Here is a 27,520-nt window from a genome sequence, read left to right as displayed (position 1 = left end):
TAACGCTGATTTATTCTTCTCTTTATTAAGGATTATATTATATTTCTTCAGTTCATTTAATCTTTTCACATAGAACGAAAGTCACTTCTGTCTATTTCTTCAATTTTTCACTTTTTTTAATCTTTGTCTGAATTATTACATAAAATATACAAAATACCTCCCACTCACGTCACTATCGACATAAACCTAACTACAAAAAATTATTAACATAATCAGCCGCTTAATTACTGTTAATTTTGATCCTAATTTGACTCATGATCTTGGTGCCAAAGAAAGAGAAATCCCCGTAGGCATTTTGATAGTATCAGACCATTTTCGTGACGCCAAGTACAACTTCGAAATCTTCCGCGAAACGCGTCCCATATCGGGCCGCTTATCAGGATCCACATCAACGCACTCCAACGCGACACGTGTCACTCTCTCCGCCACGTCCACTGGGAACGAATCCCTCAACCTCCTGTCCACCCACTTCCTCAATCTCCCTTCTCTACCCCCATCGTTATCATCATCGCCACCGTCCATCGCCATTCTAGCGGTGTCTATCACCGACGTCCTAGTAAGCTCGCCACGTGTCCTATCGTACTTGTATTTAAACGGCTCTTCTCCGCACAACAGCTCCAGTATCACCACGCCTACAGCGTACACGTCAGATTTCTGCGTCGGGATCCCCGTCGCTCGAAACTCCGGCGACATGTAATCTCTCAATCCTTCAAATTGCTTCCTTCCACTACTCGATCTCGTAAACGGCGACGGCGTCGGCGTCGCTTCAACTATCTCTTCGGAAATTTCGCTTTCTCCTTTAAAATCCTTAATTTTCTTTCTTTCATAGTCGTCATCGGTCTCTCCGCACAACTGAGCCGTACCGAAATGGCAAATCTTAGCGTTAAACGACGGCTCAGTAACTATAATGCTGCTACTCTTAATATGATTATGCACTAGGTTCAAATTCAGTCCGGTGTTGTTATGAATGTAATCAAGGCCGTGAGCGAGATCCGTAGCGATCTGCATTCTGGACATCCACGAGGACAAAACGGTAAATTCCGGATTCCTCGAGCTTCTCAAGCAATCGGATAAATTGGCACCGTTGATGTAGTCATACACGAGGTATATGGAATCATCAGAGATCGAAGCGCCGAGAAGCTTGATTATGCTGTTGTGATGGCTCCGGCAGATCACCGACAATCTTTCTCGTATGTCTTGAGTCTGGAGGTTGCGGCGGAACCTTCGCTGGAAGATAATGACGTCTCTGCCACGCAAGACGCAGCGCCAGCAGCTGGTGGAAGAAGAGCTCGAGTGCTTTTTTGAGAGGAAGTTGTTGGTGGCGGAGCGGATTTCGGAGACGCTGTAGATGTGGGGGTTCTCGGAGATGGATTCGCGGAGGCTGGTTAGCGAGGTTCGGCTCGAAGTGGATGTGGTAATTGTCTCTGGGAGTGAGGAAGATGGTTTAGCTTGTGATGATGAGGAGCTTGCTGCCGCTGCCGCTGCCGCGTAGTCGGCGCTGGTAGAGGGTTTGGGATAGGAAGGGGTGCGAGGGGAGTGAGCTGGCGTGGAGGGAGTTCGGCGGGGGCGAGGGGAGTGAGTTTGGGTCGGCCGAGCTGGGGTGGGATCGGAGGCGTTTGTAGCCATTTTGGTCTTGCACATATATGGGGTTTGGGTATTTGGATTTTGGGAAGATTAAATGGGAATTTCGATTAGCTCTAGCGTATGGAAGATGGAAAATTGAATGGTCCAATTGGAGATGTTGGAGACCGTCGGCGAGGCAACGAGTAAAGCCCGAAAAGTGAACTAAGTCAAAGTCAAAGTCTGTTCTGTGAGGAAACAAATTGTGCTAATGTGCGCACATGCCGTGATATCGATATGGAGCAGTGAGTTAATGATATCTATCTCCTTCTTCTTCTTCTTCTTTGGGTTTTACAAATACACTTATTTCTTTTTATTAGCAAAAGCAAATTTCTTCAAATGAAAATAATAATAATAATAATATGTTCAGCATGTGCACGAGCAGTTTAGGTAGTAAGGGTACCTAATGGTGTTATGGTGGACAAACAGGAGGAGTTCTTGATTTGCTTGTGGTCCCGTCCTGCGCGGACGAACTTGTTCTGTGCGTGCATCATGAAAAAAGGATTTGTTTGCTTAATAGTTTAAAAACTGGAAAATAAGCCGCAAGGCTTGCAAAAGATTCTATTCAAATGGCCTTTTTAGGCGTGTCCAACTGGAACTGGTTGTGGCAGCGTGGCCCTGTAATAATCCATTTAGATCCTGACCCGCTGTCCGGATACTAGTTTTGTTGACTTTTTTTTTTTAAAGATCTAACCATTTGTTATTTAATGTTATCATTAATCATAATGTAGGTCGATTTGATTATTATTATTTTTTTTTAATCTCATCTTGTGGTATGGTTTATTAAGGTTTGGATTCTTTTTGACAAAATAAATCCTTTGTTTGCCAACAATGTTGGTATCATGGTATGTACCTTTGTACGTTCGTATTTAGATTGAGTATTACGTCGATAGTATATGTATCTTAGAGGTTTACAAAACACAGTCCAAATTCTGCCCTCAGGAAAGGTGAAATTTTATTAGAAGCTACGAGACAGGTTGGAATTCAAATTGATTTTTTAAGTTTACTTCCTTTCAAAATTTGATTTCTGTTTCAAAATTACTCGATTAAAACTAAAAACATTAGAATCTGACTTTTAAATCAAATTGTGATGTGCTATTTAAAGGTTAAATCAGTCTTCAGGAACCCCAAAAGCCAAGTTTGAGCTTGTCAGCGTCAACTTCAACTAATCAAGTTGTTTACTCGTCGGGCCGTTTTTCTCAGTCTAGGTTTAACAAAGCGAGGGACACTTAAGTTTCAAGTTGATCTGGAGTCATAAACCGGCGGGCGACTACCACCAACCGGTCCCAGAATTCAAAATCAAACTGTCAAAACACTATTCTTTGCCAAAGCAATCGCTCACAACCCCACGAGTGGGGTTGATTGAAGCAAGCAACGATGTGAACATGTGTATATGGATATAAATCAATGACAACGGGGGAGAAAGGCCGATGGATGGTAGGCAGGATTAAGCAAGTCAAACATCGACAGTCACATCAAATGAATATATTCAGAGCCAAATTGACAAAAGTACTGGTTCTAGATTGTCAAAATTCTCGACTTACAACATATGAGCATTGCCCACTTTGTAGTGGGTGCAGGAAAAGAAGTTTGCTTTTTTGGTGCTCGTTAGCTCATATTTAACAAATAGTCGGCAGCAGAGCTGACAAAATAGGTTATTAAGTTGTGTTCGCATCATGTTAATTTTGTATTATATCAAATTTAGATTGATCCAAAGCATAATTTATTTAATAATCGTGTTAAAATATTAAGACTTAAACCCAACGAGAAAAATAAACGAATTACCTAATAACTCGCTTAATATCTATATGTTTAAAAAAATTTACATTAAATACACACACGAAAAAATTATTAATATTATAAATTATACATATCTACTAAAATATTTTTATACTACTGAAGTTTTAATTATATATATATAGAGAGAGAGAGTATAATATATCAATATTATAAAATATACACGTCTACTAACATTTTATATATTTATACTATTAGAGTTTTAGATATAAATAAAATTTTATAAATGAAATCGTGTTTATTTGTTCATCCTTTAAAAAAATAAAAAATAAAATAGAGAATCATGTTTAATATTTAAGTTTTGATGACAAGAATCGATAAATTAATTCAGAATAAAAAATATAACCGTGTTATTGATCGGATAAATGAGTCAAGAACTTTAATTCTAACCCAACATGAAAAAATCGTGTCAATTCAGACCCAATTCATTTAATAATTGTGTTAAATTTAACGATCCTTACTCAGTTATTTGTATCGTGTTCGTATCAAATAATCGAATTGTAATAAATTTTGCCAGTACTAATCCGCAGTAAGGTTGCTTCAATGGTTCAATTAGTCGTGTTTCCCTGTCATTTAATCAGACATATATCAACTTTTGGCATTAATGAACTATTTCCCTTTAGTTTTAAGAACTTTTAACACAAAGCAAAATGCAGCGTCTCAGTTCCTCACTGCCACCATTATTTGTTCCTGTAATGATGACTAAACCTACAACTTTTGTCCTTCAAAGGAAATTTGTTAGTTAATACCCATTATTAGGGCGGTAATGAACCAATTTCTTTCCTTGTGTCCGTGAGTTTGTTTTACATTCAGATATTCAGATTTTATTACAACAAATCAATATGTGTGTATATATATATATATATATATAAGGTACTCGTGTCGAGTCTATATTGCAATAAGATAATAGATAATAATAAAATAACGTGACATTTTCTTTTCCTTTTCATCATTCTCTTAAGAGACCAAATAGCTAATACTAATTAAAAAAAAAAAAAATTTGTTTCGAGCCTATATTGCCAACAGATACTGAAACTCAAAATCATACGGTATCTTCTCAACAGTGATAGAAATTTTGCCATTGTTATGTCCCTGGTGCCTGAAGCAATCCACCATTGATTTTCTCAGTGACCCAGATGTGGGCAGCTGATGACAAACCCACTCCACTAGTGTGTCAATGTCCATAGCAAAATCGAGCATGTTTCGAAACAGAAGCTCTGGGAACGCTATCTTTCTTGTGTTTGTCACCACTACTGAAGCTTGCAAGTACTCTAGCTTTGATTTCTCCAACTCAGCTATTACACCATCAGCTGTGTATATTCTCACCTGCATAGATATTAATTATTTCGGTGTCGTCGACCACGCATAAATAAATAGGCCACGTACATTTTAATCAGTCATACAAAATTAAATATACACATGACAAGAATTCAATAGGCGAAAGAAACATACAGGAGGAGCATTTATAATTTTTTTTCTTTTTTACCTTTGAATCATTATTATAACGTCACATTAGTTGAATACGAACTATGTAAATATAGTAGTATTAATGTTAAGAAATGAATTTTATTATTACCGCCGGCGAAGATCGTGTTCCATAACAAAGAGCAAAAGTGACATTAGGATCAGTGGATTCGAGCCCATAAAGTTTACGAACAATGGCTTCTTTTTCATCCTTTTCGCTGGCCTTTTGATCAACCTGTGTATGTAAAATCATAAACCAACTAATCTTGCAGATTTAACAAGATTTTCTTATCAAAAAATGAAATTGAATCATTCATGGTCACCTCTTTTAAATTGGAAGACTCCTGGCCCCTCAAAATGTAGTGTTCTATCGCCTGAGCATTTATCGTGCTGCCTCCTATGCTGAGGGTTGCCTGAATTCAAACAAATTTATTTAAGAAAACGAAAAAAGCGTTTCCAAATGTAATCAAAAAGTAATTAAATTGAGTGCTTAATTACTAAAACCTGTTATCCAACTTGAAATGTACCTTGTTCATCAATGCGATCAGTTTCTCTGGAGAATTAGGCACTCCATATTGGAGAAATCCCTGAAAATATGAGGCCAACAGCATGTTAGATTAAAGGTGGATTTAATTTCAGTAATTACGATGACTTCTATCTTAATTATATACAAATCAGATTATGGCATGGCATGTAGAAAATGAGAAATGTTTTAAAACCAATTGATCCAAAAGTTTAAATTAAAAAGTGCCCAATAATAATATTAAAGATAAATATTAATAGAATTAATAAATAAGAGAGTCTAAGGGAAAATAAATTTGAGACCTTGACTTAATATTATGTTAAAGAAACCATCCAACCTAGAAGTTTAAGGTTACATACAAAAGCCCAACAATAATATGAAAGGCAAAGTCTTAAGAAGAGATAATTAATGGGGTGAGTGTGTGTCTATATATATATATATAAAGGAAGAAATGGTTCATCAACAACATACATGCATAATACAAGCGTTGAACATGTTGATCCAGAATGCTAATTTCTGCTGGTATGTCAAGGCTTTCAAGTCTACCGTCTGAAGATTGTTCATTAAGATCCTGTGGGTCACAAAGATAGAAGATGAAACAACTATTAGCCAAGCCTTATGTGCTTCTACCTTGTAGATTTTCAAGTTTCTGCAACTACCTTAACTTTCTTATTAGAGGAACAGAACTTGAACTCGAAATGCATTTCGGATCCATGGAGCTGGATGAGAAGATAACAAGATTCTTGTAAGGGCCGATGTCCCTAGGAATAGACTCTTCCATATCAAAAATGCCATATGGGTCTTGTTGCCTTGAATCTTTCTGTAACACAATGCTTGACTTTGAATTCAAGCTCGTGTCAGCTCTGAAGCTTCTTGAGGTTATAGAAGAGTGCATTGACCTTGAAATGGGGCCTGCTTTTTCTAGTTCAATAGCTCTTGATGTTCTAAGTAGCCTGACATATATGAAGTTCAAACATTTCATAATGCTCTCAGATAGCTTGTTGGGTTGCCAATTTTGGATGCTCTCTTCTAATAGAATAGAATTGGATAAAGATTTTGGTGGGAGGTCAAAAGAGATCTCCGCTGCGTTACGTTCCCTTGGCTGAAGCAAAGTAATACAGAATTCATAATCATTAGTAATTTATCAAACTTAACTTAATGATATAAAATCAATGCCATCATCAGGGCACTCAATACACTTGGCCTACATCACTCGCGTACCAGACCGATTGGATCATCTATTATAATATGATCTCTCACTTGAGTAAAGTATAAGTGTGATATTTGATAATTTATTTGTGAGAAACGAAAACAAAGAGAATAAAATGACATAATTTTAATATTAATCACGTATATCAAAATCCAATATCTTTGTTTAAACCTTGGTTCAATACACGATTTTTAATTCATTTGAAAAATAAAATAACTCAGGGCTAACCTTTGGGGTTGGATGTCTAGGATCTCTCAGGGGTGAAGCTGGCTTTATCATCCCACTTTTTCTCGGAACCCTATCTTGAAATTTAACCTCCTGTTGCTGTTGGAATTGATTTTCTTTCTGATCCACAAATACTACTTTTGAGTTTCCCATTTTTTTCTCATTTACACTGAAGTCACTGAGATTATAATCGCCTTTTATTGCTTTACTTATGAAATGCAACGCCTTGGTCTCAAATGCCACCTTCTCATTACCAACTTTGTTTATCAAAGGGCTTGAAATATTTGCCATATATGTTGAATGTCCTTGAAGGTTGCCTAGACTTCCCAGTTGCCATTGTTTTGATTTTGTTTCCTTCGTGACTTCCTGCTCATGTTTCAATCCAAGTTGAAGTTGGCTAATTTGTCCTTCTAGTCTTTTTATCTCGCCTTCAACCAGAGCTAGCTCTGCTAATAACTCCTTGACCTGCACAACTCATGGAAAGAGTTGTACAATTTAGTAGTAGAAGAACTAGGGATAACATTCCATTTAGCAATATGAAAAGAAATCTACTGCATGATATTACATCAGAACGAAATGAAAAAATTTAATCGATTTAATCTATTTAAGGAAGATTGAGTGTTAACTACTTGAATACATGTAATAAATTAATAGTCATAAAACCGTAAGAATCTAATTAAATCCAATCTGATGACATTTGCATTTTGATTAAGCCAAGATGTTGTCCTCATTAATCTATAAATTTAGTTTTGCCTAGTGATCCTAATCATAAGTTAGTGTTTTGTAGGTGCTTCCAAGAAATTAGTATTTGATTCTCACAAGACAGACACACGCACACACATGTATATATTTTTCATTTTTAAACTATATCAAGCAAAAAGGAGGCAGGAGGTTAAATAGGTACATACCTTTGGAGGAAGAAAATTGGGAATAGAAATGGCAGAACCATCCTGACCATTATGTATTCGCTCCAAAATTTCATGCATTGTTTCTTCTTGTTCTAGCATTTTTTGAAGCATGGAGACCTGAAACATTGAGTATTTAGAACCAATACAATCTTCACTGGTATCTTTTTGGTATACAAACAAAAGGGTAACTGAAATAAATATAAATGTCTTTAATGATGGCTAGAGATGCTTTAAGAGTTGATGTACCATACATGCTAATCATGGTCCATATCCTTTCACTTGACTTTTTTAATCGCAACATTTAATCGCTATGATATATGCACCAACTGTTACAAGTAACAACTGATTAATTTATGAGACAAGAAATAGGGTTTCTCTTATTGCTCCCCCTTTACTTATGCGTCCTAGGCCTCATACTACATTTCTAAAAGGAAAGTTACTTTGTAGGTTGTATTCTCTCCTTTTTTTTACATAAAATTAAGCTTGACATTATATTTCTGGAACTTGCAATTGCATGGCCATACGCTGCCTCTTAAAAAGGCAGAAACCACAGTAAGAACCTTTTCTACAACTGAAACCTAAAGATGCAATAAGATTCCAAGATCACCATGACTTTTGTTGTTTTGAATCAAGAAATAAAAAGTAATTAATTAATGTTAAAACACTGTCGTTTTTCTTTAACTCGTATATAGATGCGGAGTAATGATCTAATGCACAATGTTGTTTAAGTACGTAGTGATGTGTTTACTTGTCAGTTGATGTACTGCTTTGTAGCACTATTATTCACAACGCATTACAGAAATGTGCTATGTGAGCAGTTGTTCACCATATGGTCCGTAAAAATTGACATTACTCATACGTACATACCTCTCTTTGAAGTTCCTCTTTCTTTTGCTGCCGACTAATCTTCTTTCTTCTCTGGATTAAAAGTTAGCCGAAGGGACTAGAAATTAACAAGAAAACAAAAGAAACAAAGTGTTTTCAACTGAAAATTTGAAATTGTTACAAAACTTACTGCTATGTCCAGTGGCATGTTAAAAGACAGTCGTGTTTGCTGAGATGCCATGAACGAACCTGGACAGTGCAACTTAAACCAAGCGCTCCACCGCTTGCTGGAAGTGGAGAAAACATTTAAACGAATGCAAGAAGTACAGAAGAGGTTTTGATGATGAAACGACGAGTATTGGTGTTGGTTAGAGGAATAAGACGCAGACTTAGAGGCGAAGGAAGAGCAGCGGCTTGTTGTTGAACTGGCTGTTGCTGATGTTTGACTTGCTTTTGCATGGGATGATAAAAAGGAGCTTTCATGATGATCAGGCTCTAGAGGTTGGTTCAAGGCTAACCGTCTCAGCTGTTGTGGGTGGGACATCGTGTGTACTAATGGCCCTTTGCTTGGAGTAACTTGCAAGATCTTGTTTATTCAATGTGAAGTTTACTCTCAGATCACATAAGTGGTTATATATATATAATCTGTAACATTCCTTAAAAGTTTCTCTAATAAAGATTATCCTTCCTGAGCTTCTGCCACGTGTCAAGTTGAAGTGTGACGACTTCTTTTCCTCAAGGTATTGATGGAAATTTTCCATAACACGAAACGCCAATATCTATTTTTTAATTTCATCCGCAACACAGGAGTTTAGAATTCAGGCAATTAAACGAACAGACCTTTAGACAGTTCTTTTGTACTTGCTTGCTTTCTAAAGCCGAATCATCACTAAGAAGATAATGGTGAGAGAGAAAGTCAAAGAGTGAGTCCTAAATCTCAATGAGGTAAAATCTCACGTTAAATGAATGCACTGTTTATTTCTCTGACTTAATGACTTAATTAACTTATTTTCAATTGGTTAAGTCATTAGATCTATTTGTTTTCTTAACTTAACGAAAAGTTTTAGTTATTAAGTCATTAAATTATTAAGCTAATTCTTTTAACTTTTTATTTAATCTAACAAGTCTGAATAAAATTGATTAACATGTTGTAATTTAGAAAACTGAAGCGGTTGTATTCACCGAAACATAATTTATGTTATGATAAAACACTATCTTATTGATATTATTTTCAAATGTTTATTATTTTTTTAACAATGAAATTTAGTAAGGGCAAAAACATAAAAATACTATCTTTTTAAAAAAAAATTTATGTTGAAAGAAACAAATAATTTAACTCTTATTTTTAGAAATTCAAACAAAAAATAAATATGCCATTAGATTTAAGGATTATGATTCTCTCATGATCTGATCTCCTCCCGAGCAAAAATATATATGGGTGATTGGTAGTTAATAGATAAAAAAATAAAAAAAGTGAAATTCTATCCATACACTATCACTTAAAAACACATGGTACGAGATATTTAAAAGTTCACGAGAGTTCAGATCAGGAGATCATTTTTATCATAGATTCAGACTACTTCAAGTTATTCAAATTTTTTTAAAAAAAATACAAACACCACCTAAATTTGTCTCGTACGTATAAAGAGCAAGACACCTATTGTATTATGAGTTAAAAAATTATATATTAAGGTCGCATTCGTCCAAAATCCTACTAAAATATGATGATGCATGTATACCAAATGAAACTTTACAAAATGCTCTGTATAGTTGACATTGGCCACTACAATTCCATATTATTAGAAAAATATATATAAGTTTCACGTGGTTTGTCATGGGCGGAGCCGCCATTTCCCCTGTGCTTTGGAAATTTTTTTAGTAAAAGGCCTTCCCTCGTAATTTTCAAAATTTTTAGAGTTTCATAATGTTGTGACTTCCAATAATTTAAGAATTGCACTAATTAGATTAATATAATTTAATTATCACTTATCAATGCCATCAAGGAGTTGATGAATAGAGATTGACAAATTACAATAAAGTATATATATCGGGAAGCTAATTTTACTGCTGATTTCATGGCCAAGTTGGCAGGATCTTTATCTCCCGATTTTCATGATTTTGATAATCCACCATAGAATATTGAATATTAATTATGTAATGATATGTATGAAAATATTATTCTCTGCTCTATTTTGTCCTAATCTTTATTAGGCCCCATTGTATCAAAAAAAAATTTAATTATCAAGTATTGCGGGATATTTTTTTTCCCCCTTTTTTAATTCTAAAACCCTCTTTGCAGTTTCTAAAACCCTAAACAAGTCCTCTGCTTATTGCTTTCTCTTCTCATTTTCTCAAACTTCTCACATTCCGGGAAAGATATTAACAGCAAACAATAACCAACGAAAAAGAAAACAATCAGATGGGTTCTCGCCGTTTAGCCTCATTTTCACTTGCATGTATTAGCGGAGCCTCTTCAAGAAAGACCTCCATGGCCATGTTGGCTCTGTTTTCTAAATCCCAGAACTACACTTCCCTATGTAGAATCTCCAGAAGCTTCGAGTTTGTTTCAGCTCCACTATATAGAATTCCATTGAAATCCCCATTCCAAGGCAATTCTTTTCACTTTTTTTCTTTCTTATTTAACTGGTTATTCTTTAGATGGCTTTTGGTTGTGCGCTTTTTTTTTTTTCCTCCCAGTTAGATTGATAGGATACTCTTCTAAATAGCTTTACGCATTTGTTTATTTAGTTTCTTCCAATTTTGTTCTGTCTTGTAGAAATATGATCAGAAAAGGTAGCCTCAGGATGAACAAAGAAATGGGTTTGAAAAAATAAATAAATAAAATATGTTCTTGTTTTGAAAAGGATTGAATGAGTAAAGGGAGAAACAGATTATATAAAACTGAAGCATTGGAGATTTTAGACAAATGCTATAAGATTGTCCTTGTTTCTCGATAAGTAATATGGATAGTGAGTTCAAGTTCAGAGGATCAGCAAAATGGATTCAATGTGTCTGTATATGTTTGATGTTAGCAGATCTCAATATCAAATTAAGCAACTTTTTAATTTCTGCTATAAACCCATGAGTTTAGAGGTTATCCTGCTTATCTTTGAATGAGATACTTCAGGACATTTTTCAAAGATCATGCAGCTTGGATTTTGGAAAACATTGCAAATTTGATGGCTGTTAAGTTGTATTTATTGCTTAATAAAATTTGGCTAAAACACTGTGTAATCGCATTTGGATGCTAATCGTCTACCAGTGAGATTGATCTCAACACCTAGAGAAACTGTAGCTGGGTTTGATGAGATGGTCGCTGGGACCCAACGAAAGCATTACATGTTAGGTGGGAAAGGTGGTGTTGGGAAAACAAGCTGTGCTGCTTCCCTGGCTGTAAAATTTGCTAACCATGGGCACCCTACCATTGTCATCTCAACTGACCCTGCCCACTCTTTAAGTGATTCTTTTGCCCAGGTATTGAACCAAAGGACCATGTTTTTCTCTGAACTGAGGTTGCTTTATTGGTCTTTAGTGTTTGTTTACTTGCCTCATATTATTTGTAGAAGCTGTTGATTATGGATGTATTTTGTTTCATATCCTTTCCAGGACTTAAGCGGAGGTACTCTTGTTCCTGTTGAAGGAGTTGATTCCCCATTATTTGCTCTTGAGGTAGTTGGTTAATGAACACCAAAATGATGCCATTTCATAGTAGCTCTGTGTCATCTCCACATTGATGCAGATATTTAGTTGTAGCATTATTACAGATAAACCCTGAGAAAGCAAGGGAAGAATTCCGTACTGCGAGTCAAGGCAGTGGCGGCAGCGGTGATGGCATGAAGGATCTTATGGATAGTATGGGCCTCGGGATGCTTGCTGACCAGGTAAATAGTTATCCACGGCTACGTCAATCTTATTTAAAGTCCCTTTCCTGTCACTTGCTTACAGTTCAGTATTGAGTTGTGTCCCATAGTGGCTAGTTAAAGGGAGTCAATTGGGCATATAAGTAGCATAGGTCCCCCCACCCAATAGGCTAGTCTTTTGGGTGGGGTACCTAAATATCCTAGGCCGAGGCCCCTAACGTTGAGTTAGAATTGGAAAACAAAAGCTTGTGTAAAACATGGAATCTCAGTTATGCAGCAGTGGCTTAAAACTTATGAACTTTTTTGTACTTTGGATATAAGTTGTCAACATCTTCTTGTACGTTGGATAGCTTTGGATTCTACTCTTTTGTTCTCTAACTTTTACTTGTGGTTTTTTGCATTTGCTGCAGTTAGGAGAACTAAAACTAGGGGAGTTGTTGGATACTCCCCCGCCTGGACTAGATGAAGCTATTGCAATTTCAAAGGCATGCATAATTAATCTCTTTTATATTTAATTAAATTGTAAATAGGGTTCTTTGCCTCTTGCTCACCTCCCCCAACCCCCGCCACCCCCCCCCCCCCCCCGGGCCGCGGGGGAAATTTCTTCTCTTGCCATTTGCTAACTTCACAGCTGGTTGACAGGTTATGCAATTTGTTGAGTCACAACAATATAATATGTTTACTCGGATAGTTTTTGATACTGCACCTACGGTCAGTTAATATTTATGTTCTCTAGAAGATGCTTTGATCTATGGTCATCCATTTTATTTTTGTTCTTTAGAAGGTGCTTTAATCTAAGGTCATCCATTTGTTTTCAAATTGCTTTGTAGGGTCATACACTTCGGCTTTTGTCTCTGCCTGATTTCTTGGATGCATCCATAGGGAAAATGATGAAGGTATATATGTGGAACCTGGATTCAAATTGAAATGTGTTCTGATTTACCTTGATGGGGAAATGGCTGAGTTATAATTGTATTTTATATGGTGCATTTAAAAATTAAAAGAAATGTAAAAGTGTTAAGAAGATTTCATTATTGATTGTGTCACTGAAGGTTTATCATTCCAAGTGTTTCATGGGGCTATAGACTCCCATGTATTCTCTCATCTTGGATTTTTGTGTTTTATATATATATATATATATATACCATTCTCTGATTCTATTAATGTTGTACTTATTGAAATTTGTTTTTCAAATTCTTTATGTGTTCCAGGTGAAGAATAAGTTGGCTTCCACAACTTCAGCTTTCAAGTCTGTATTTGGAAAAGAAGAAAAACAGCAGGATGTTGCTGTAAGCATGCAATTTCTTTTTTAGATGTCTTCTGCTTTGTTTAAATACTAAGCTTTCTTTGTTTAAACTCATAGTCTGACAAGGTGGAGCAACTAAGAGAGAGGATGGCAAAAGTGCGGGACCTTTTCCGTGATCCAGATGCCACGGAATTTGTTATAGTGACAATTCCAACGGTAAAACCCAAGTTCTCATCTTTACTTTCGCCTAACTCAATAGTTATTAAGCTACATATAGCTATATCTTTTAGTCTGTTCCTGGCAGAACACTCCAGTTTCTCTTCTCTCCTTGTTTTTCTCAGCATAAACTTATTTTAGCAACACGTTTAGCAGCATTTTTTGAACAACAGAGGATTTGCAACCGCAATAATAATAATTATTTTTTTTAAAAATGATATTGGTTTAGTGTTGGATTGAGTGCTTATGATGGGGAGAACTTAATTCATTTCCCTTTTGTCTCTCGAATAATTTTCAATAATTCTTTGTTTTCCACTGTGTCTGAATTTTATCTGCACTGTACATAAAACATGTGGGTGTTGCTTGGTAAATTTGCAAATCAAAATTCAGTTTTAACTGAGTGAACCTGAGTTGCTTTATGATTAGTAATTTTTTCCTGTTTTCTTCTCAAAAAATTTTCTTTAAAGAAGAATTATAAATATTTATTTCATTGGTTAATTTTGACTTTTAATATAACCAATTTCAGGTTATGGCCATTAGTGAGTCATCAAGGTTGCATGCATCCTTGAGGAAGGAATGCATTCCTGTTCAGAGACTTATTGTTAATCAGGTTCTACCTCCATCTGCATCGGACTGCAAGTTTTGTGCAATGAAAAGGAAGGTACATAACTTACTTCTCTGTATGTAGTAATAATCAAAAGTTTTATTTTGTTGGAATGTTATCCATGACTTGTTCACCACCATTTTTTTTTTAAATAATAAAATCAAATGCTTTACACATTGCTTGTTGTCGCTGTTCATAATGTTATCAACAACATTGCAGGATCAGATGCGTGTCCTTGAGACAATAATGTCCGATCCACAACTTGCAAATTTGAGATTAGTCCAGGCACCGTTAGTTGATGTTGAGATAAGGGGTGTTCCAGCTCTTAAATTTATGGGGGATATGATTTGGAAATGAATTTCTACTTAAGGTGAGCTATCTAGATCCGGTTTTACACTTCTCGAAACTTGTTTCAAAGTTGCCATGTGAATTTATGGGGAATTCTATTGTTAATGTTTTGACAGGTTCATACCCAGTTGAGCATCTACTTTAACAGAGAGGTTCATGCCTACTTGAGCATCTATTTTGAAGTGTATGAAAATGTGAATGCATAGGATAACTTTGGTTTCTAACTGGACGCGTGACTGACTCAAGTCTCAAGCTGTTTTCCTGGAAAATTAGTTGTGTAACTAATTAAGGGAAGTACACAAAAGCTCAAGATCGGCAGGCAGAAGTTCCCTCTCACCCATTGGGCTTTGATTGAGAGCAATCAATAAATTGTTCTCTATTCTGGTTCTAACATGTTTTGTTGAAACTTTTTAGTTGCTGTTTTGGGACAAATAATAAGGTTCTCTTCGTTTCTATAGTGGATTTTCTTATCTTTGCTGATGATGTTGAATGAGGTAAACATAAGTGTGGATCTTTTTGCAATCTAAAATTACTCTTAAGCATTCTGAATTTAATAAAATTTTTTCTTGCGAAAATATTTATGATATAATTTACTATTAAGGATAATGTATTATGAGCAAATATAAACAATTACTTCGTTCACCTATCTATGACACTCATTCAAATCAAAATTCTCCTACAACGAATTTTATTTCCAACATCTTAACAATAATAAGTTGAACAAATATTTCCAAAGGACTAAATCAATATTTTAGGAGATTTTAACCAGAAATTCTTTTATTTTTCTGCATAAAAGAAGGAAATCTTTTTAGCAATGTTTTAAAGATAATTAAACTTCTCATTGTCCCACATCGATTGCGATAATGAATTAAAAATTTGATTTTGTCCAAGAAAATGAATTAAAATCTCACATGAATTTGATGAATAAGAAAAACTAGAAAATACTTGAATGCTTTCTGCAAAAAGAAAAAAAATGATAACGTTTTGTTCTTATTCTTTTATTTTTTTTTTCTTTTTAGTTTTATTGAGTTGAGTATTTTTATAATTATAGGCTTGTAGAGTCAATAATAGAATAATTAAGTTAAATAGTTATTTTTGGTGAGTTGCTGATTTTTTTAAATATATATGGGTGAGGACTATTTTGACATTTATGCTGCGTTTACTTTTTAGATTGGAGTGAAAATCCTGAGGAGTGGAAATTCTTGGATTAGGAGTGTGGAGTGGGAGTGGGAGTAGGGTGTTTACTTAGACTAAATGAAAGTATGGATTGTCAATCAGAATTCTAATTATTTGTTTACTTTATCTTGGATTGGGAGTAAATTGTTTTAAATTATAATTTTATCCTTATGTACAGAATTATAATTTGTAATTAAAAAATTAATAAAAAATATTTAGAAAATAAAATAAATATTTTATTATATTTCTAAATTAATAATAATTACTAATATTCTTAATTATGTAAATCATAATTTTTTATTAATTTTAATTTAAATTATGTGAATAAAAATTATTAATAATAGCAACACAAATGAAATATTATTATTGATAATATAGTACAAAATTAATATTTTTTTAGAATAAAATATTTATTATTATTAATTAAATAATTAATTAATATTTATTAAAATTAATGTTTAATATTATTAATTTAAATATAATATTTATTTATTTTTATTTTATTAAATTTAATAAAATAAATATGATATTATTTATTTTATTAAATATTATTTATTTATTTATTTAATTATTGAGATAAAATGGGAAGAGGGGGGAGTGGATTCCCACTCCCACCTCCCCCCATGGGAGTGGGAATCCCACTCCCCACTCCAAAATTGAGTGGGACCCACGGATTCCCACTCCCACTCCACCTTTTTTTAAAGTAAGTAAACACTGGAGTGGGAGGAATCTACACTCTACACTCCCACTCCAGAAAGTAAACACTATCTTAAAAGAGTGTACATAATAAAATCTAACTTTTAGATTTTAATTGTTAGATATTCAGAGAATAACTGAGTATTCAAAGTAATTTTTGAAATGCAAATGATCGCATCCAAAATAATTAGTATGATAAATATGATCTGAAGTTTCTCTTCACGGTAATTTCTTTTTCATCTTTTAGCGCCTCATGTTCTATGCTCGAAAAAAAGTTTGTGTAGGTACTCAAACAGAGATTTAATGACTGTGACAAAGCTATAAGCCTATAACAGTTATAGGACGATCACATTACTCAAATTCTTTGGTCATAAGGAGTTTCCTTAATCTTACACAAGATTTTTCTGCGATCAATCTAATTTTCAAGACTAATCTTCAACCAGAATAACAGAAAATGTCTGGAACATATTGAAGTTTGTTTCAACTTTTATATATGGGGATATTATCCCTACTCATTTCATTAAAGAATCTTTTCTCTTAGATTCTTTAATGAAATTAATAGAAAAGTAACTAGTTAATAGAAACTAAATCTTAAGCTAGTTCTGAGATAGTATAAAAAAAAAAAGAACTGATAGTGAATGCTTATCAAAATTATTATATTTACTATTGTATGGCTATTCAGCACTATGAATATGAAACTCACATATGTCACAAAGACTAGAGATCATAATAGCAGCATGATTCTTTAATTTATTTATGCGTGCAGCAGCCCCAGTTGCGAACTTCAAACTTGTCTATAAATGTTCATTATTAATTATACGTTCAAGTTCTCTGCTGTGATAGCATATTCCATAAAAATTCTGATGGTACTAACTTACCCTAAAATACATGCTGCAGATATTTCTCTCAGTAACTTATTTTCAAATACTATGCTTTCCTACGGTTGACCACTTACCAAAATCATCTACTAATCTATGTTTTTGTACAGAAACGGGGAGAAAAACTGGAAAAAAAAAAACTTAATCTAATTTTTTTGTAACGTAATCATACAAAAGAAAGCAATGGTACGGCTAAGAATACCAGCAAGTATAAGGCGCATTAAACCTGGAAAAAAATCATTGAGATCGTACCCTTTTGAGTAAAGTGCACCACATCTTGTTATCAGCCAAACACCACGATAACTGAAGAAAATCAAAATAAATTAGAATGGTATATTCATTAAACTGTCGCATAATAAGAAGAAGAGCAGTCATTTCAAACCTTTTAGCATTGGATACGACAAATGCTTCCAGTGCCCACTTGGTGTAGGACAAGTCAGATATGCGTTCTACAAATCTGTTATTGTCATTATTAGTTGCTATCAGAGTTAAGACAACCGGGAGAAGCACCGACCACTGCATAAAGCAATGCAGATTGTTAAGAAGAAGATTACAAAATGTGTTGTGTGGGTATGTACAAACTAGGAAGCTGGAAACAAATTTCCTTGTAAAATGTGTAAATGCTCACCAATTGAGCTGGACCTGGTTCAAAACATATGGCCATAATGTATGCTATACCGGTGACACAATACACCAGACACGCTAGAACAAGATAATTATCTGTGACAGATGATCGTGGATTGTTGAAGAAGTAGAACATTGAAAGATACACTAGGGGCTTGATCAATGTGTTGAAATGATCAACTGTATCCTTTGAAAGAAAGAAAGCCAGGCTGCTCATGCCAGAAGCACTCTCTCTCCAATAATGAAGCTTATCCAGAGAAAAAGATCTCAAAGCCGCAATCTTGCATAGGAGAGCTGTAAGTGCATCAAATTTTGCTAAGGTGAAAATGCATCATGATATGGATAACAACTATCAAGTAGATCCCAAAAAGCTTTTATTTAACTAGAAATGCAGTTTAATTTTGAAATGCAAGATTGAAATCTTGATTTTTCTGGGGAATATTGAACTTTGCAAGGAATAAAATTTGGAATCTGTAGCAAAATTATTAAAATAAGTAATCTGAATGCAAGGAGTCCACATAATTGGTGTAAGTATTCAGGGATTATTGTAAAGCTAAGAAGTTAGAATTTTTGAACTTACAAACTGCGATGACAGTGTGTGTATAACCTGTTGCTCCAAAATTTTCATCGCTCACTTTAGCTAGTGTTCCTATGCAGATTCCAGCAAGTAATAAAATTAGATAATCTACAACTTGAATTTTAGCTTCTCGTAGTCGCTGCTTACCAACCCTGCCAAGAAGCCAGATGATGGAACATGTTTGGTTACAGTCAGTATACTGAATAGAAATTACATCACGGGCAATAAGATGTTGGCATGTAGCTAACATAGAAGCCAAGATTCATCATGTACCTGCCAAGGAAGTATCTATACTGTACAAAGACTCCAGGGGTTCTCCTCTTAGATAAGTCCCCTAAATTTAAGAAATTACGCTGTATACTATCCTTCCTATGAGCAGCATTACATTTTATATCCTGCCAAAATTCTCCTGCAAAAGATTGGACTTCAGATGAATCATCATTAATTTCTTGAGACAAATGTTCAGCCACTGATGCTGACATTCCTTCAATACTCTGTAGCATATCCATGGGAACTGAATATCCATTATGAAGCATCCATCTCACAGGAAGTTCTTTATAGTCAAACCCTGAACTTGAGCTTGGCTTTACTATGCCTTCTAAAATATCAATGAAATAATCTGGAGGATTGATACGGTCAGGAACTGTAATTCCTAGGCTTGCAAAGTACTCTTCAACTTTCTTTACCGGTCCATGATATACTATAACACCTCCTTTCGCTAGAAGTATCAAATCATCAAACATCCGGAACAAGGCATAGCTGTAGCACCAAAAAAACAAAAAAACTTTTATCTCGAGAAACAACAAAATATAAAGGCAAGACAAACTAAGTTCATGTCATACAGCCAAATGGAGGGGAAAGAAAAAGATAAAACATGAAAATGTGAAGGGGAAAACATGAAGAAACTAATTCCATAATATATGCCTTCTTGTAAATATCAACTGTAAATTTACCTTGGTTGGTGAACGACTGTGCAGATGTTTACTCCTTCAAGAGCTTCACGTCGAAGAGCTCTAAGCAGCAACTGGGAAGAAGAACTATCCAGCCCAGAAGTTGGTTCATCTAATATCAGAAGAGATGGTTCCATGACCATTTCGAGCCCAACATTTACTCGTTTCCTTTGACCTCCAGAGATTCCTCGCTTCTCCACTGTCCCAACCAGAGAATCCCTGATGTGCTGCAGCCCCAAAGACTCAATGACTCTTTCCACGACGAGCACCTTTTCTGCTTTTGGCAGGTCAGCAGAAAGCCTACAATAACAAGAAATCTCGTAAATTAAAAAGAAAGAGGTACTATTGCCAGTACTAGTCGTTGGTGGAGGGTTGGATTATGTGAAGAAACAAGTGGAACAAGAAGTAGAATACAAAGCCTCTGTGGCATATAACAATACAACTTATGAAGTTAAGAAGTGTGTGTCTTCACAGTCCGATACTAAAAATATAAATGTCTGATGCATGAATTTCTGCATTATTAAAGTACTTCAAAATGCCTTTCAAAAAGAAAAAAGGTACTTCAAAGTTACTGAAGCTTTGCAATATCATGATCTATTTTAAATGCAAAGGCTGAATGAATCAATCATGGCACCAAGCTGGGATCAAATTTTAGTAGGCTATAAAACAACATACACAGTCTTTGACATTAAAACTAAGTAATTTACTAAATCAAAGACTTAACAATTCTGGAAGTTCTCAGATTTACCCATGTCTGTACTCTCGAACCTGATTGATTGAATTGGGATGAGTATTAAACAGAAACAAATAAATGATTCTCTATCTCACTGATTTAAGTAAAAAATCACTTCAGGGAATGAGGTTTTACAAGTCCCTAAAAACAACACACTTTCCACTCTTCAAAAAAAAGAATTTTATGATTGGTTGCACAAGCAAGGCAATGTTCTGACAGAATACAACAAGTCCATTGGTAGATACAAGAAAATTAGCTTAGTCGTGGTTATGACTTTGACAAATATGCAGTGAGATAATGAACAAACAAAAACCACTAGTGTCTATGCATGATGAAAACATGATTGGTTGTGAATTATCACAAGGATAATATCTGACATGATAAAAAGAGATGCATGCTCCCAGAATAATGAGATTGCAATGATAAAACTAAAATCTCATATACCTGCATCGTGCACTGAACCAGAGATTTTCCTCCACGGTTAAGTTTCCATGAACAATATCATCTTGCGGCACAAAACCAATGATTCTTTTGTATGATTGAATTGACGCAGCCTTTCCATTTACAAGAATCGTACCACTCATTATGCACCCAGGTACTCTTCCTTTTAAAGCAGAGAGAAATGTTGTTTTCCCTGCCCCCGATGGTCCCATTACAGCCGAAACTCTTCCAGGGGATAATTTCCCTGTCACAGATCTCATCAAATGTTTGTTTTTCCCTTTCAAAGTAATTGTTAAATCTTTGAATGCGACCTCAATGGTAGGCCTCTTCCTGATTTCAATTTCATTAGCCATTGAGATTACCCCAGAGAAGGTCATATTTTTGGTCTGCTCCTGCATAGCTTTTTCTTTCTCAATTTGACCGTATGCGTATCTGAACATTTGGCTTTGAGTATGTAACTGCTTACCCTTAGGTGTTTGCTTCCTGATAATTTTATCTCCAATCTCCACATTGAATCCATCTGGACTCTCAGGATTATTCTCAATTTCATGTATCATCTTTGTGAGATTGCTTTCCTCCTGTTTATTTCCTTTCGATGGTGGTTGAGATTGACTACCTACAGGCAAAGGTGGTAAGCCATCCGTTCCAGGTTTAGCTTGACTAGAACTTCTCAGAGTCTCCGGTTGCCTGGAAGATTTTCTTCGAGAAAATGTACGTGATAGCTGTGTTTGTAGACCAATTGCACCCTTTCTAGCAAGATCTTTAGCTGATTTCCATTTTTCACGAGCTAGAGCATTTTCCCTTACACTTTGAACTGCCATTTCCCTGGATTTTGCTTTTCTTTTCTCTCGAATTACAAGCACTTGGTCAGAGCAGCCATAAATGATAACAATCAAGATTGATAATCCAACCTGCAACAACAATTGGAATTAGAACTTGACATGATGGGTTTTTCTGCAAGATAGTTTGAAAATCTGATAGAAAATCCTATTGAGTTTTTGATGATCCAAAAAATATGCATTATCAACAAATTCTCACAAATGAAAGAATGCCCAAAATTTTCAATGATGAACAAAAAGACACTATTTGCTCTTGGAGGCAAAGCCAAGGCAGCTAGCATAATGGAGAACTTATCTAGTTTTTAGGTGCATGGTTTTACTCCTTTTATTAAAGATTCTAGCATGCCTGTGGTGTTTCTGCACACAAATTAATCCATAATGAGGCATTGAAATTGGTTGAAACAAGTAATCTGAACAATTTGAATCATGAATGATGGCAATTCAATGGGAAAGGACAACTTCTTTTAGAGATTTCAAGAACCCGAAGATCAACATCATCATAATTTTAATGCTCAAATGGTAAGGTGGTAACTCACAAATAACAAGATGCCATATGCTCTGATATTTTGATTTGCTGATCTGGGCTCACAAGTTGCCAACCACCAACACTCTGCAAGTTCAGTAGAAAAAGTTATATGCTAAAGAAAAAAGAAAGTAAATTGGACTTATACACAAGAGATAGAGTTTCGTCATTGACAGAGATATCCGTGCCAGTTAAATATTGCATTCTAACATCCCAGAGTACATGAGAAATGACATGAATGCGATTTAAAATTTTTTCCTGTGGTTAGGCATTCTGCTTTTGTAGTGAGCACATTGCATCTAAAATTTCTGTATCATATTATTCGATATTCAAAATTTTACTAGCCTAGCTAGATTTGTGCATAAAAAGGAATACACAGAAGACTATCATTATACTAAGGTTGCTGACTGAATGGACTATTGTTCCAGAGAGGGAAAAATTAAAATGCTGGGAGGATTATTTGTTTATTGTGATAAAAGTTAAAAAAAGAAGAATTTTACCATTGTGCTTTATCCTGCCAACCACACCATGCCCATTAAATGTTATTGATGGGCTACAAATAGAAAATATGACTTGATTATATACAAAGCCATCATATAACTTCCAAATACCCACCTCATTGCCACCTTTTACTCTCCCATTCTGCTCCACTGTAAAAGACTTTATAAATAAAAGTGCAGGGTAAACTCTTGTATGTACTTGTTTGGTATAAATTGATGTGGCATAATTCAATTGGTTAGATTAAATAGCTCTTGGCCAACATGATTTATTTTATTATTTTGTATTTTCATCAAGCCAATGAATTTAGGCCATATCAATTTGTAGAAAATAAGTTTGTACAAGAGTCTGTAACTCTATCATCACTCTTTTTCAAAGCTCTTAAACCACCACTTTAAAAAACATGCTAATTGCTCTCCAGGCTCCAGACGAGTGCGTCTGTTTTTAATGTATTGCTGGCACACACACATGCATTACAGTTTCCAGTTTTAAGCCCTTACTCCACTTAGGATAAAATATATTCCAGGAGTTTCAGAAAGATTTTACCCAAACTTTCCCAATTAATTCCAACTTCTTAGCAGGAATGTTTAGTGAGTCACTGACATGAACTCATTTTTCTTCGGAAATGTTTTTTTGACACAGAATTGTATATTGTCTTTCCCCCTTCTGCTGTATGAGGTATTTAATATATTATTACTAATGCCCTCTTGGGTATCCTGACATATGCATGTTTGACAATACTCAAGGCACTAGCTGCCATGGCTATCCTTCTAAGGTCTCAGACACATGTATCTATTTTTGGGAATTAGGCCCACAGCATTTCTATTGTGCCAAAACTTTTCATGCAGTAAGATCAGATAGGATTCTCAATTTGTAATCTACTACCAGTAGATGAAAATCTTACCCTTTTGAGAAGTTGAACCTAATCTGCAGTAATGTCTGAAATAAATACCAGGAATAAAGAGCGTTAGTAACACAGAGAACAACAGCTGGCTGCTTTGAAACACAGAAAAATAAATGCACCAAATATTGGCAAAAAAATTCAAAGTCATGCAGCAACAAGAAATAAAATTGGCAACTGGTGATTCTAAGGATAAGTGCAAAAAGTTCTGGGATAATTCTCTATACCCACTACTGCAAGGAATTTTTTGGATAGTAGACGGACAGTATGATCCTGCTGTACAGAATACCTCACTACTACTCTGGATATCAGCCCAAGCATCTGCTCCACCGCAGGTATGATTTAGCTTCCCAGGAGGTATTTGGTAAGCATATCTGCAAATTGTTACTGCTAATAAATATTAATGTATCCTAATTCAGGATGCTTATAATATAAGCAAATAAAGTAACGGATGAAGAGACTTACGGGTCACATAGACCAGTTTTGTTGTTGAGTTTTGCAAGTGGGCAGTAAGAACCCAACGGACAAGCTTTAAAGACAACGGAAAATCAATGTTAGAAATTTCCATAAATATCAAAACCATATGAACAAAAATTCTGCAGTCTACAAAATGCAGAACGTAATTCAAAATCTGAAGCAAGTGAACTACCATGCAAAACTCCTGGTATATGATGATAAAATATTATTAAAACCTACAGCTCAGTGTGCTAGATGAAAGGCTTGTCACTGGATAAGATTTCTAAAAATTCACAGAACAGCTATATGATGAATACACTTTCTAACTTTTAACTTAAAAATGAGTAGCTATGCATGATAACTGTGAAAGAGCAAATATTGAGAAAATAATAATTGTTGTGGAATAAACTAAAAGAAATTTGAAAGGAAAATTTATGAGCAATAGTCCAAACTTTGTAATTGAGCAAGCAATCAAACAACAATACTATAATACACTATATACACAACACAATCAATTGAAAATATTCAAAATACGTACGTATCATGCAAGTTAAACCCTTGGGGCAGAAGAAACCCTCGCAACAAGATGCACAATTTGCAGTTCTAGCAGGAATTTCCTTTGAATTTTTCATGTCAACTATCGCACTGTCAACACTACAAGCCCATCCTGGCTCGCACCCAGGAACCCAAGAAGTCAAATTACAGTTTGTGTTAGGTTTCACAAACTGACTTTTCTTTTTTGAGCCTTGGCCATGGGCTCCAGACAGTGCATCAGTGAAAGTATGAATGTAGAACTTTATTTCTGCTGCTGTGCACAGACGCAGTGTCATATCTCCTATTGATCCACAGAAGCATTATAAGACTTGCAAATTGAAATATCGTAATTGACACAAACTCAACTTATATTCTAGAGAAAAATAGCATAGTCTGCAAGAATGTTTTTGCTCTAGAAGAAGAGCTTTATCTACTTTAAGCTTACTAGTAAAGATGATTAAAAAATTTTATACCCAAGTAATGGAAAATTTTCATTTCCCTCTCTTGAGATTTGTCTAAAAAACTAGAACATCCCTTTGAAAATCATTACAAATTACCCCTAAAATTCAACAAATATTTTCACCTAATAAAATTCTCCTGCACAAAACAAGCATGCTTGTTATCAATAACGCCGAAATCTAAGCCGAGTCAAAGTATATAATTATACCTTTAGTCAACCTGGCGCATTCGTACAAGAAATCCGTATTTTTGGAAAAATCGAACGATTGATTCCAGTCGTCTTCCCTGAAATTTTAAACGCAATTCAAAATAAATCCCTAACCAAAATTCAAACATTTAATTTTATAAGAATTTATGGCAACTGACGCGTCAATTATGCAGAAGCCTAATTGTTCTTTGATCTCTCCCTTCAAGGCGGCGGTGATGGTCGCCAAGCTTTTTTGTACGACATCTTGGTACTTAGCTGCAGTTTGACCAGCCGCCGCTTCATCGAATTCAGGATTTTGAAAATCTTTTTCGTTTTGGCAATCCACCGGACGCGATAAGCAAAGTACAGTGACGAACATTATCGACGCAGAGAGAACGCGAGCCCGATGACGAACCGTCTCTCTGCTCATTATAATTTAATGATTTAATTAATTTAATTAACTAACAGGGATTATAAGCAAAACAAGCTCATCCGACTGGAGGAGACGGTGAATTTTTAATAAGTTTCGAGTTCTTTCGGAGGAAGAAATGGCGGGGAGATGAATTTGGCGAGAATAAAGGAAAGAGATAGAGAGAGTGAAAGAACGCGCGTTGTTTAAATGGTGACGTGGAGTGGAGGTTCTGAGTTCCGACCGTTGGTTTACGTCCTCGTATTGTTCAAATTTGAAAGCCTTCTTGTTTTTTTGTTTTTCTTTTCCTTTATTTTTAAACCGTATTATTTAGAATTGAAGCTGGATAGTTATAGTTTAAAAATTATAGTATTAAAGTATTTAATAAACACTAATTGTTGTAATTTAAAAATTATGTTTATATAATTTTTTACTTGTATAATAAAAAATCTATTATATCTTTAATAATTTTATTAAAATTGTTAATTAAAATTTACATTTATTATATATTACTAATTTTTGTTTCATAATTATAATTTTTTTTCACAACAACTATAACTTAAAAATTACAGTACCTCAATTATAAATGCACCCTTAGTGAGGGTATAAAAAACAAAAAAAAAATTATTATAATGGTTCGTTAAATAAATCAAATATGTGTGCCTAAAAATGTGTATAGGGCGTTATTACATTATTAGAAAAAAAACCTTTAATTTATTTTTTTATTATATCGAAAATACCTCAGAACCTTTTTCGTTAGCTTTAAATGGAACAAGGTGCTGTGGCACGTTAATCCTGAAAAGTAAAATGAAATAAAAAAAAAAGAAAAAAGAAAAAAGTTCCCGCCATCTTTGCTGGAGCGGTTCACCTTTGGGCTTTCACGATGCAAAGCTCCAAGTCCAAACTTCATGTGATGATGGGTTTGTTTTCGTCAATGGGCTCCAAACACAGCAGCCACCAGAACCCTGTGGCTAAATGGCGTTGTTGGTTGTTTGTATCGTGGACAGTGCCAAAAGGCTGGCGGTGATTCGGTTCCGTTCGGCAGTAAAAAACAAGTAGTTTATAAATTTTTGAATCAATTGATTTTTATTTTTTTGGATTAAAATTAAACTAATTTGAAAAATCAACGGTTCAGAAAAAAAGTGTGACAGTATTCATTTTATTTACTTTATTTAATTGTCGTTGTTTATCTCACTTCGAGAGATAACGTTGTATTATGATGTATAGGTGGATGTATTTTGATAACTTGGTATAGAGTTTTAATATATATTGTTAGAAGGGGTATTGAGGAATCAAGAAATCGTGAATACCAATGGGAAATTGGCAATGAAATTTTAAAGTTTCTTTCACATGTGATTTTTGTTGTTGCTTTCTTGTTTTATTTATTGTTGTGGTTTTGTAAATTGCAGTAGATTTCTAAACTATGTAAGTTTGTTTCATATTCGACTTTATTATATTGATTTATTTGACCTTATTATATTGTTTATTATTTGTAAATTCATGGACTCAAGATTTTTGTCGGATAGTACCTAGCTCTACTGTTGACACTTTGTTTGTTATATTTGATGCATTTTTGACAAATAAAGTCCTCAATAGTCACCACCATTTAGGATAAGAAATTTATGACATATTTAATTCGAAGAAATAAAAGGAAAGGAGGAAAAGTGAAAGAAATAGTGGAATAATAAATGGATTACATGTTAAACCAAATAGTGAATTTGAGATTAGTACTATTTTTCTCTCATTTTCCCCTACATCTTTCATTTTCATTACCCTCTTCTCCTCTCATTTTT

The 27,520-nt window shown here is 34.7% G+C and overlaps 4 protein-coding genes across 4 annotated transcripts; 1 reads left to right on the top strand and 3 right to left on the bottom strand.

Moving 5' to 3' along the window:
* Positions 1-59: 59 nt before the first annotated feature.
* LOC102617130 (lysM domain receptor-like kinase 3) lies at positions 60-2,071 on the bottom strand. The gene has a single exon (XM_006487992.4). The coding sequence runs from the start codon at positions 1,639-1,641 to the stop codon at positions 253-255; it is 1,389 nt and encodes a 462-aa protein (XP_006488055.1). The 5' UTR covers positions 1,642-2,071; the 3' UTR covers positions 60-252.
* A 2,198-nt stretch (positions 2,072-4,269) lies between these two features.
* Positions 4,270-9,131, bottom strand: LOC102616627 (uncharacterized). The gene is made up of 10 exons (XM_006487990.4): positions 8,763-9,131; positions 8,615-8,665; positions 7,748-7,864; positions 6,843-7,304; positions 6,064-6,506; positions 5,876-5,975; positions 5,409-5,468; positions 5,205-5,294; positions 4,994-5,116; positions 4,270-4,743 (listed from the first exon to the last, which is right to left on the bottom strand). Exons 1-10 carry the CDS (start codon positions 9,114-9,116, stop codon positions 4,429-4,431), a joined length of 2,115 nt encoding a protein of 704 aa, XP_006488053.2. The 5' UTR covers positions 9,117-9,131; the 3' UTR covers positions 4,270-4,428.
* A 1,678-nt stretch (positions 9,132-10,809) lies between these two features.
* Positions 10,810-15,388, top strand: LOC102616335 (ATPase GET3B-like). The gene is made up of 12 exons (XM_006487989.4): positions 10,810-11,181; positions 11,835-12,046; positions 12,179-12,241; positions 12,337-12,453; positions 12,843-12,917; positions 13,075-13,143; positions 13,263-13,328; positions 13,644-13,721; positions 13,796-13,894; positions 14,421-14,555; positions 14,718-14,868; positions 14,963-15,388. The coding sequence occupies exons 1-11, from the start codon at positions 10,992-10,994 to the stop codon at positions 14,853-14,855; spliced, it is 1,242 nt and encodes a 413-aa protein (XP_006488052.1). The 5' UTR covers positions 10,810-10,991; the 3' UTR covers positions 14,856-14,868; positions 14,963-15,388.
* Positions 15,389-17,109: 1,721 nt separating this feature from the next.
* LOC102630088 (ABC transporter G family member 28) lies at positions 17,110-25,968 on the bottom strand. Its single transcript, XM_006488575.4, has 14 exons — positions 25,498-25,968; positions 25,340-25,416; positions 24,677-24,973; positions 24,148-24,211; positions 23,910-24,056; positions 23,686-23,720; positions 22,297-22,370; positions 20,925-21,832; positions 19,751-20,047; positions 19,071-19,556; positions 18,801-18,949; positions 18,225-18,514; positions 17,979-18,112; positions 17,110-17,899 (listed from the first exon to the last, which is right to left on the bottom strand). Exons 1-14 carry the CDS (start codon positions 25,746-25,748, stop codon positions 17,743-17,745), a joined length of 3,366 nt encoding a protein of 1,121 aa, XP_006488638.1. The 5' UTR covers positions 25,749-25,968; the 3' UTR covers positions 17,110-17,742.
* Between the last annotated feature and the right edge of the window lie 1,552 nt (positions 25,969-27,520).

Source organism: Citrus sinensis, chromosome 8, assembly GCF_022201045.2.
Source record: "Citrus sinensis cultivar Valencia sweet orange chromosome 8, DVS_A1.0, whole genome shotgun sequence".
In the NCBI taxonomy this organism is placed as follows: domain Eukaryota; kingdom Viridiplantae; phylum Streptophyta; class Magnoliopsida; order Sapindales; family Rutaceae; genus Citrus; species Citrus sinensis.
This window is presented reverse-complemented; position numbering and strand designations above follow the sequence as displayed.